A 10,887-nucleotide genomic window follows, 5' to 3' on the forward strand; every position below is an offset into this window, starting at 1 on the left:
GCGGGGATACACGGCATGTAAGCCGTTTCCACACCGCTCAAAATCGGTTTAAGGTTAAAAATTGGTATATGGACACCCATATGTACTTCCTTTTATCCCTTTCTCAAACCTCTTAAAATGTTATTCAAATTCACGTTTACCCCCTCCTCGAGTTACTTGTTGTCTTGGTGGGAAAGAGGCCATATCTACGCACATCGCCTTTTCATAGTACAATATATGGACTGGGCAGGGGCGGGAGCGAGGGAAATGGTCTCCATGTGACGTCATATCACGCAAGCGCAGTTTTCAATTACATTGAGAAATAAGTTCAGTTGTCCGTTTTCCTCTCTCAGTTTTAATTCTATATTTCCCATATTCAGTGTTTCAGAAAATTGCAGTCGATGAACTTTACGTCGAAATGAAAAGAAGAAATATCGATCCTTCGAAACTTAGACGGCCTTTGAAACGCTCTCGCATCACAGAGTCGATTTACGGAAGGTAAAGTCAGAGTCGACTTTGCTGTCTAGTCTGACCACTTCCACAACTTACTGTTAATATAAAGGCTATTTGTTGACTTATTTCTCTTTTTCTTTTCCAGTGTATTTCTATATGTCAGATTTTTCTTAGTGTGGATTATGGTCTTAACTGCGGACTTTCTTTTGGAGTTTCGCTTTGAATATCTTTGGCCATTTTGGTTGCTTCTACGGAGCGCTTACGACTCTTTCAAGTACCAAGGTTTGGTAAGGCTTGAGTTTTCTCGCGACATGCCTTTAAATAATTCCTTTCTTGTAATTCATTGGCTATTTCAGTGACCATAAGGTTGCTATGATAAATGTGGTTTTGAAATTTACCGAGATATTTTCGTGTTATTTTTTAGGCATTTTCTCTTCTCTTTCTCATGCTATCTTTCTGCTCCGATCTTATATGTTTGATGTTTTTGCCTGTACATTGGCTGTTCTTTGCCGCGAGCACTTATGTCTGGGTTCAGTTTGTCTGGCATACGGGTAAGTACCTAACAGCCAAAATCTGTCGGAAAACGGGTGTTCTTAAAAATCCGTTCGAGGAAGATATTACTGTTTGCATTTTGTTATATGTAAAGCATCTCGGACCACGATACGAAATTAAAATGAAGTGAATACTTTCATTTCGCTTGGTTTTTAGTTTAGTTGTGCGTAATATTTTTGCTCTAATGTCTGATTATTCTCTATTTCTAATGAGTAGCTTTTTTGTCGTTTTCAGACCGCGGTCTATGCTTGCCAACAGTTAGTCTTTGGTTACTGTTTGTATACGTCGAGGCATCTGTTCGACTTCGTGAGCTGAAAAATCTTCCCTTTCATCTAGATCTTTGTCGTCCATTCGCCGCTCACTGGTAAGAAAAATTCTTTATCGTATTAAAATGTTTTTATTAATTTTATCGGGAAGATAGTACAGTTTATGTTGAGGTAAGGTATCGAGTTTCACAAGGCGACACGATTTATCCTAATTTACATTTTCAGCTAAAATTTTCAATGTCTGACAGCTGGTTCTTCGTTTCGACGCGATCGGTCGGATGAGAGGCGATATTGAAATTGAATTTTACAGCGAACTTAATGAAGTCTCCCTTAGACCATTCGAGCCAAACTTTGTTCTGGGATGAGCAATTGGCGTTTTTACCGCCAATTTTTTTCAACTCTGGGAGCTCTCCATTTTTGTTGTAATTAATCATTAACCTCCCACATGGCTTATTTTCAGATGTCAAATTGACAACTTCAAGGACATCTTTACTGTCATGAAACTGGACATCCATCTCAATGAAAACATTTTCTATCCTATTATTTTGTTTTGAACAATTTTTTTTAATTTGTACAAAATTGTACATTCAATGTTTATCTGCTTTTGATTTTGATTAGAGCAGAAATGGGCTGTTCATTTACAGTCAAATTATTTAGCTTGAATGAAGAAGTGAAAGGGAACATTCAATTCAGGAAGTTTATAAGTTTTATGACACTGTTTGTAATGTCAAATTTTGTAACTGGCATAATCCATAAAGAGTTATTGATGGGATGTGCAAATGGGACTTAAATATGTTAACAGCAACAATGGTTTGCAACTTTAGAATCTCTGTTTATCAGAAATTTCTGTCTTCTTTAATTTAGCGTGGATGTGAAAAGAGTCGCTAGTTTCCAGACAGTAATTAAATGGGAGTGCTAACAAAGAAGTTTATTTAACCCATTCAGCCCTAAACTGGCCTAAACAAGCCATACTTAGTATACATTTTTACTGTCTGACGCCAGACGATTTTCCTCAATAGAGAGCTTAAGCACACGCGCTTTTGAGACATGGACGGCAACCGGAAGAGAAATTTTCGCGTGCCAGGACAGTGGTGTCTCCCAGATTTTTATACTAATTATCTTTAATGGGGAGAAGATCTTAGCAATTTAAATGTGATTGTGTGTAAACAAGTTAAAAGGGAAAACAGCTCGCTTCCGGTTGCCATCCGAATCTCAAAAACGCATGTGCTTAAGCTCTCTAAATGGGAACTCCCAGGAGTCAATGGGTTAATATATATGATCTACCCAAATAGGAGGGAGCTTGTGATCAGCTGTATAAGCTTGAGGCTAATGAAGTGATCATTGAATCATTATAAAACTGCACTTTCCTGTTGGTTATTCTAGGATTCTGGGTGTTCAAACTCATGACTTGGTACACATGGTGTATGTCATTCCTCATCTTCATTTACCCTTAGATTGAAGAGTAACTTGTTATTGCTATAATCTGGGCCAAAACATTTGGGAACTCGCCCATTTTCAGTCCTTTTTTGGAACATTACTTCCATGTTACGCCCATGTGAAGTAAAAGTACTTGTGAAGTTTTTCCCCAACTCCCTCTAAACAATGTTAAAGACCATACGTTGAGGAACATTTTTCATGAGTGATAGACCTAGAAAATGTGGCACTGAAACTGGTAGTTTTTTTAAAAAGGCAGTGTCCCAAGTATTTTGGTCACAACACTAAGAATTCCATGCTCTACTCTTTCGATCTGACAGTCACAGTAAAGGTTGTGATACACAACCCATGGTCCTTATCCAAGAAAAGTAGAGAGTTAAACTGTTTGCAGATGCCAATAAAATGGTAGTACTTTCTTTCAGTTTTTGAAAAACCTTGACTGTTGGTCTGGCAGTAGTTTGAATCCAATACTTCTCACACAGTAGTCTGATTCTCATCCAACTGAGCCAAATGGTCAGCGGTTGGTACTAACCATCCTCCCTTTAATAACTGTTCCAACTGAGCCAAACATATAGCTTCCAGTCCTTTGATGCTGTGAGAACCAGTGTGTAAACACTTTGGCTTATAAAATTAAAGTGTGTTTTTCATGAAGAGGCTTTGGGAGATTGGCTTATGTTACATGTAGTTATGATTTATGCTTTACATAAAAGTTTTCCACCTTGGTTTTCCTCTGCATGGGATGTCTTGGCTAAGTGAAGGGGTCTTTGTTCTGGAAATGAATTGATCACTGGGCCAATGATTTCAATGATTTAACTCCCAACACCTGGAGGTTTCATAGAATTATTCTCCTTGATTGTGTACTGTTATTTCAGGAGGAAAACTAAACAATTTTTTTCTGTTTTGTATTATGGTCTTGGCAGCAGATGTTTATTCAGTGTTTATTACTGTTTTGTTGCAGTATTGGTTACCCTGTGGTTACACTTGGTTATGGAGTTAAAAGCTATGTAGGCTATAAAATGCGCCAGGTGAGAATGTTTTTTTATTTTTGCAATGTATTCAAGATCATCACAGCTAGTGGCACAACTTAGGCAGTTTAAAGTGCCTATTACCCAGTTTTTTTTACCTCATAGAAGAAAAGTTTAACAGTATGATGATAACATTTTTCAAAAATTATTTGAGGATTCCACGTCCTTTTTTTTCAGTCCGCAAACCCTAATTTGATCAAGCACAACTGGGACTGGGACCTGTGACGTAGCAGTAGTATAGCATGTAAATGTGAAGTGAGTTAGTCTTGCTACGTCATCAGCCCAGGACTTCAATATACCACTTTGCTTGGTCAAAGCAGCACGGGAATCTGAAAATATGCTTTTCAATGTCTGTAACTGTACAAAAAGGGTTTATTTTCAAGAATTACTTTTAGCGGAGGGTTCTTGTTTTTTCCCTTAAGTTAAAAAAAAATGGTGATAAGTAGTGGTAATAGGACTGAGTGGAGTCCAATTCAGTCTGTAATCATACAAGTGATGACAAAATCAGACAAACGTGCAGCGGCAGTCCGATTTGTTTATCACAAGTATCATTACATTAACATTAACTCTAACCCTCTGACCAATTAATCAAAGAAAGAAAGGAAAAAATTGCATTTATAGAGTGACAAAGGAGGTGTAAACTGTTTAATGTCGCTCTGAAAGAAAGAAAAAAAGAAAGCCCCAATTTAGGAGTCTGTACACTGTTTTTATGGTGATTGGTTGATTTAAACTACAACTTTGAATGTCATTGGCTTATTGAACTGCCTGATAAAAAGCTGTCTGATAACAACTTGGGAAGTGAATTAGTGGAAAATAGGAGTTTCTTAAACCAATCACACCTGAGGAAATTTAATTATTATGATTCACACTTAAAGAATTGTTTTATGTCCTCAATTTATGTCATTGATTCATTCACCTCCCACGGGATATAACTTGACCTCACAAGTGACCGTCTGCTAGTTTGGCTTGATAGCTTAGTTGGTAGAGTGGTAGAGTGCAATTGCATGATCATTGGTTTTGAGCCCCATTCAAGACTGGATTTTTTTCCAGGCTTTCTTTGCAACTGCTTAAGCACGGTGCCTACTAATTCAAAGGTATTTTTGGGTGGTTTTATGAATATGTGGGAAAAGCAGATCTTAAGAAGTGTTATTGAAATCCAAAACGAAAATTGGGAGTAACCACGCATTTTGCAAAGATACATGTAATTAACCAATAATATTTGTACTAAGCTTTAAAATACAAAGCAATGTATGGCGTTCCTTTCCAAATTGAAGCTTAATTATCTCTGAAAAATGCATGGTTTTCCCCAGTTTTCTTTTTGGATACCAAAAGCACTTGCTAAGTTCTGCTTTCTCTGCATAATTTTAAACCCCACCAAAATGTCCCTGTTTTTTTAAGCACTACCGATAAGAAATCTGATTATCTGGAGATGCGCAGAACGTATGTGCAATAACAGTAGTAGGCACCGTCCTTAACGTGCCGTCTAACTGCAATGATCTCCAACTTTCATGTACTGTAGCTGTTGTGTTGTTTAATGCTGGGCAACTTTGTGTCAAAATAATAATAGTTGTTTTGAATTCAACAAGGTATTTACATTGCACTGTAGTTCATATACCTTTCAATCCACCTGTTTTGGGTGGCAAACACTAAGCAGAGCTTAAATCAAAATTAGCCTTTTTTTTCATGATTATGCAGAGATTTTGATGCTTACTTTTTTGTTTACTTTACAGAGAAGAGTGCAACATGTAGCTAAAGAGAATGAGTTTTATATGCAACTTATAAACCTTGCCTTACCACTTGAAGCAAATAACCATTCGGATGCCACAGAAAGACCACCAAGAGGTAAAATGTTATCTTTCTTTTTTTGCTCAGCAGAATATTCAGGTTTTTGTCCTACATGTATGTATTGCTTTGAATGGCTGTTGCCTGAAGGTTTCCTTTGGCCAGATTCTTTTATGGTTTACCATTATTCTTATGATAAAAAGTTTTCTCAAAAACTGCTGCAAAGATGATTTTCTTTTGAAATATGTGGTACGAAACTCTTGCTTGAATTTTACATGGAGGTGACATTTGGCCAACATGAAGAATACAGATGTTTCTTTTTGGTGGAAAAAAAATTATCAGCAGTCATGCAGAGACCAAGGCATGATTAGGCCACAAGCTGGGTCTCATTCTTTGACAACATCTCAGGATTAATGTTGACTTTGCACTTGGTAGCTTGTTTTTCTTGCTCATCATTTTCAGCTATTTGTAATGGTAAAGTTTCCAATGGCGATGTCACGTTTACTAGAGGCCGGTCGTTTCCTGTTATGACAAATGGCATAAACACAAAAACTGATCTTGACCTCATAATAGCCAAGGAGGCAAGTCGTCGCGGGTTAAAACTAAGTGATTTGGAGTCAAGAAACACTTTGAAAGCAAGCAATGCATTAGATGGACTTCAGAGTATTTCTTCAAAGAAAAATACTGAGGACCATAACCTTAATGAACTTGATAAACTGTCTCTGGAAGGAGCTCAGAGGAGTAGTAAAGGAGGAGGACATCAAAATCGTGCAGCTTCCTTGGGAGTATTTGCGAGGAACGCAAAGAAAAGTGCTTCTTATAAAGGAAATGAAAGGATAAAAGTTTATGAAGAGGAGGATGACGTGAACGAAGAATCTGACAGTGATTCATTAAGCGCATCTAGTTCTATTAACAACAGCAGAAAGAACAGTAGAAGTAGCTCTCCTAAGGTGAGGGTCTGCATCAGTTAAATGCTTCCTTTGGGGTCGTCAGGTTACGGCTGATTATTTGCTGTTTTTGTCTGTTCTCAGGGACACGAAAAATGTCCATCTGTGGACCTTGGACCCAGTCTTTCTTCTCAGCTAAAGGAGGAGCGCTTACTCCGGTAAACACGCCACTTCTCAAGTTTGTTTTCCCAATAAGGCTTATGGCAGGCATTTTAACTCAAGTGACCTCGGCAAGTTCTTGTTCGCTTGGAAATGGCAACAGCTGCGCTGATAGTCGATTGGCAGTTGGGAAGGGATAGATGATTGTTGTTCATTTTTACTGTAATGCCGTATCATTTACTGTGATCCAATTTAATAGAGCGCGCGAAAACCAAATCAAAGTAATTAATTTGGCCAATCACAACGGACACGCAAATACATTCAGGCGCCGCAAAACGCACGTTGATACTTACACTTGACTGAGCGTCCCAGAAAAGAGTTTTTCAGGTTTAATAATAATTAAAGTAATAATTACAATGGAACAATGATGTACAGAAAATAGACAAAAGAAAGGAGAAATTCGTCCTGTCAAGCCAGTTTGCTTTTTACTTTTCCTTTGACTTTTTTGAAAGCCAGTTACTAATCACAGAAACGCAGAACCAAAACAAGCGCAAGGTTAGTGTACTAGGTTATGGTACCTGAATGATTCACTCAGTCCTTTATCATCTTTCAGTCGTCGTGCAGAGAGCAGTCTTAGTCAACTAGAGAATGATAGCAAGAGACTGCGAGTTGAGCTGCAGACCAGTAGACAAGGCGAGCAGGAGCTAAGATCCACAATGCATAACTTGATGGCCAGTGAACGTTCTACCAAGGTTGAATTACAGCAGCTTAAGTCTGAGTGCGAGGTCATACAACAAAAGTAAGTCGAACTATGCGTCTTAAATTCAGTTGCTAAGTGTTTAGGTATCTTGAAAATGGCGTCATTGTAAAGAGGCGCATATCACAGTATTCAATTTCAGAAATGCACAAATGGACTGGTGGGCGAACGGAAGAAGCGAAATAAAGATGACGTAACTGAAAGCAATATAAGACGTGAAACAAAGTCTTCGTGCCCTGCGATGCAGTGTATTAATTGTATAAAGAGTTGTTAGACCACAAAAAGTCCGTTGAGCTGCGGCCGTTTCTCGCGCGCTTTGTTTTTTTTAAACGTTATTCTTAGAGTACTGAGCAAAAGGGAGGCGGCTTGTAGTTTGAAGGTGCAGGTGGTTTATTTGTCGGATAGTATTTAGTGTTACTGTCTTCGAAGCATTGTTCACAAGAATTCTTGCTATTTTTTAATCATAGGCTACAAACTATGTCCTCAGCACGACAGCAAGATCGCAATTCTATTTCCTCTCTGGAGCGTAAACTTAAAACAGAACGAGATGCGCGGCTTTTAGCCGAAAGCCAGTTACGAGAGGAACGCAGACGGCAGAAAGCCGAGGACGCCGCAGCCAAACAGCGGGACGAAACCACTGGGCATGAAGCATGTAATGCTCTGCGCGCCGAACTGGAGGAAGAAAGCCGACAGCTGCGCGTGGTGCTACAAGATAAGGAAGAAGAAATCAAGCGCATTGACAAAGAGGCTGAAACTCTTCGTCAGAAGACTCGCGAGTTTGACAGCATGCAGCTCAAAAAGGAGACGGAAGTGCTCATGTCAGCCCTCACTGCTATGCAAGGAAAAAACACTCACTTAGAGAACAGTTTGAGCTCGGAGACGCGCTTGAAGCTGGACCTATTTTCCGCCTTAGGCGACACGCGCAGGCAGTTGGAGATAGCGCAGACCAATCTTAAGAGTAAAGATCGAGAGATTGAAGCTTTGAAGCTCAAGATTGCGGAAGTCATGGCTGTTATGCCCGCTGCTACCACCTACACCACCGGGGATTCCTCCGGAGTTCCAACTCACACTCCCCGCTACGCTCCAAATCATCTTATCACTCCAAACCATATTGATCTGTCTGGCAGTGGCTTGGATCCTAGTGCCCCTTGCTATATTCCTGTGCATAAGAAACCAAAAGGCCTACTGTAAATCTGGAGCTTGGAAACATGTTTATGTTTATGCTGCCACCCGAAGTTATTCTAGCTTTTGCAGTCTCGTAGATTGTTGATAAAAGGGGCTAATTTAAAAAAATGAAAAAATGACACGAAGTAGATTAGGAATACTTGAAAATTTGGTTAGTTCATATATATGGGTTATATATATATGGGTTATTGACCAAGCTTGTTCGGTCAAGATGGCTGGATATTGGCCAAGTTCTTTTTTTTGCGTGTTTATGGACCGATAAGAAGTCAAGGTCCATAAACACGCAAAAAAAGAACGAGGCCAATATCCAGCCATTTTTGACCGAACAAGCTTGGTCAATACAGGATTTATTATGTGACTTAAAACACCAAAAAATGATCTTTGATCTTGCGGGACCAAGCGAGAAATCTCGAGCGGGGAGCTATCCTGCCCGCTCGGGTAGCCAATCACAGCGCGCGATTTGGTTCATATTACCCGCTTAAAGAGGTAGTCATATAATAAACCTTTTTATTGATGTCGCTCGGATTAAAATTTTCCGTATTTCTTGTTTGAACTACCATCATCATTTATTCAACTATGAGAACAACAACAGCAAAAAGGTTAAGACTGGCATGCAGATAGGTAAATCAAATCAACGCAGGCCAGTCAACAAGTTACTTAGGTAGCATATACAGAAATGTAACATTGCAATACACCTTATTCCAAAATGGCCGCCATTTTAGTATTCTTTTGTTTCATGCAAATTGGACCTTACAGCCTCGTTCAAGGTTAAATATTCTTTTTAATTTTACGTTTGAAAGCGAGGCCATAAGGGCCAATTTGCATGGAAACAGAAGAATACTAAAATGGAGGCCATTTTGAAATAAGGTGTATATACTGTTGCAATATATATATAATTTCATAGGTGATTATTGAAAATTCTCTGCGCTGATTGGTTGCCGTTGAGGTGAGTATTACACGATATCATCTAAGCGGTTTTTCAGAATGGCCGCAAGCCGTTTTGTCGAGGTGGCAGACGAAGAAATTAATTGCGTTTTTAAGAAAATGCTTATTTTTCAAATAATCACCTGTGTAATTATATTAAAACAGTTATTCACCTCGCCTTCGGTTAAATGTAATAAGGGAAGATATCGTTGACGTCACCTATTGTCATTTAATAGTGAGCTTAAGCATGCGCGTTTTTGAGACGCTGACGGCAATCGGAAGTGAGCTGTTTTCCCTTTTAACTTGTCTTCACACAACTACATTTACATTGCCAAGTATCTTTTCTCCATTAAAAATGATCAGTATAAAAATCTGGGAGACACCACTATCATGGCACGCGAAGTGTTCTCTTCCGGTTGCCGTCCGCGTCTCAAAAACGCGGGTGCTTAAGCTCCCTAATTTGCCAACCAGAGCCTCATTAGCTTTCGTAACAAAGGGTCTTTTGTTCCTGTGGTTGGCACATTTGAATAACAAAAGAAATGTTTGTAAACAGATATCTTCCCTATAGGCACTAAAAAAACTAAAACGAAACAATATCCCTCCATAGATCGACTCTCAGGCATTCGATCTTTTTTTTTTTTAGTTTGGATGAAAAACGGAAGATTTTAATATGGGGCGACAAAGTCAATTCTTAATGCTAGTTCAGTTCTTATTCGCACAACAGTGCAATTGCTTGACAGATTTATCGTTGCAAATTGAGAGATTTAGCATCGCGAGAACGTGAAAGGGCAAAAGGCAGGCTACTGTTTGTCATAAAAGCACGAAAATTCTCTTATTCTCACTTTTACCTCACTTTTTAGACGTTGCTCCTTATATGTAGCGAAGAGGAAAGGAATAAGCTGAAATGAAGCACGTCTTCTTGATTATTTGTAAAACGCAAATTTCAGCTGGAAGTTTGCCTTTTGTCGTAAACGCGATTCTAAATATGAAAGTCTCAGTCTGGCTCCTTTTCTACAACCTGCGTGACTGCAACTGGTGGTAATTTGAATCTTAAGTTATTAGGGCTCTCGTAAGGGTATCGCAGTAAATTAAGTGCAGTGTATTCTGGGCTTTTTTTCCTTTACTTCTTGAAATGTAACGCAGATGTTATCGAAGTTTCAAACCGAAAAACGCCGAATTGGTTAGATTCTGATTTCAGTCTCGCGCATGCTCACCATTGGCTGCGTCCCATGCTTAGCACCTCTTTTCATTACTTCGCTTTGTTTCTTTTCTCAAACTTTCTCATGTGGTCATCTTCTCTCGCAAGATCATCCAAGGGTTCTAGTCTTTTCATGAAAGACAAAACCAAAGGAAGCGAATTCTTCTTCTTAGTATTGAATAGTAAACGTTCTTACCGCTTTAAAGTTTACCATTAGCTTAGCATTTTCATTTTCATTTAGGTCGTAACAATCAGTTCTTTTCTAGTTTAGGGCTCTTACAGCTGC

At 38.9% G+C, this 10,887-nt stretch overlaps 1 protein-coding gene across 1 annotated transcript in view; it reads left to right on the forward strand.

The window, feature by feature from the left end:
* The first annotated feature begins 287 nt into the window (after positions 1-287).
* Positions 288-10,887, forward strand: part of LOC138054461 (macoilin-like) — a 10,797-nt gene continuing 197 nt past the window's right edge. Inside the window, exons 1-10 of the mRNA XM_068900904.1 lie at positions 288-477; positions 578-719; positions 857-983; positions 1,219-1,348; positions 3,643-3,709; positions 5,440-5,551; positions 5,954-6,441; positions 6,523-6,596; positions 7,151-7,336; positions 7,762-10,887. The exon at positions 7,762-10,887 is cut by the window's right edge and continues 197 nt beyond it. Of these exons, the coding sequence (XP_068757005.1) occupies positions 398-477; positions 578-719; positions 857-983; positions 1,219-1,348; positions 3,643-3,709; positions 5,440-5,551; positions 5,954-6,441; positions 6,523-6,596; positions 7,151-7,336; positions 7,762-8,485 (2,130 nt within the window). The 5' untranslated portion in view covers positions 288-397 and the 3' untranslated portion in view covers positions 8,486-10,887. The remainder of the gene's footprint in view (positions 478-577; positions 720-856; positions 984-1,218; positions 1,349-3,642; positions 3,710-5,439; positions 5,552-5,953; positions 6,442-6,522; positions 6,597-7,150; positions 7,337-7,761) is intronic.

Source organism: Montipora capricornis, chromosome 6 (assembly GCF_036669925.1).
Source record: "Montipora capricornis isolate CH-2021 chromosome 6, ASM3666992v2, whole genome shotgun sequence".
Taxonomy (NCBI): Eukaryota; Metazoa; Cnidaria; class Anthozoa; order Scleractinia; family Acroporidae; genus Montipora; species Montipora capricornis.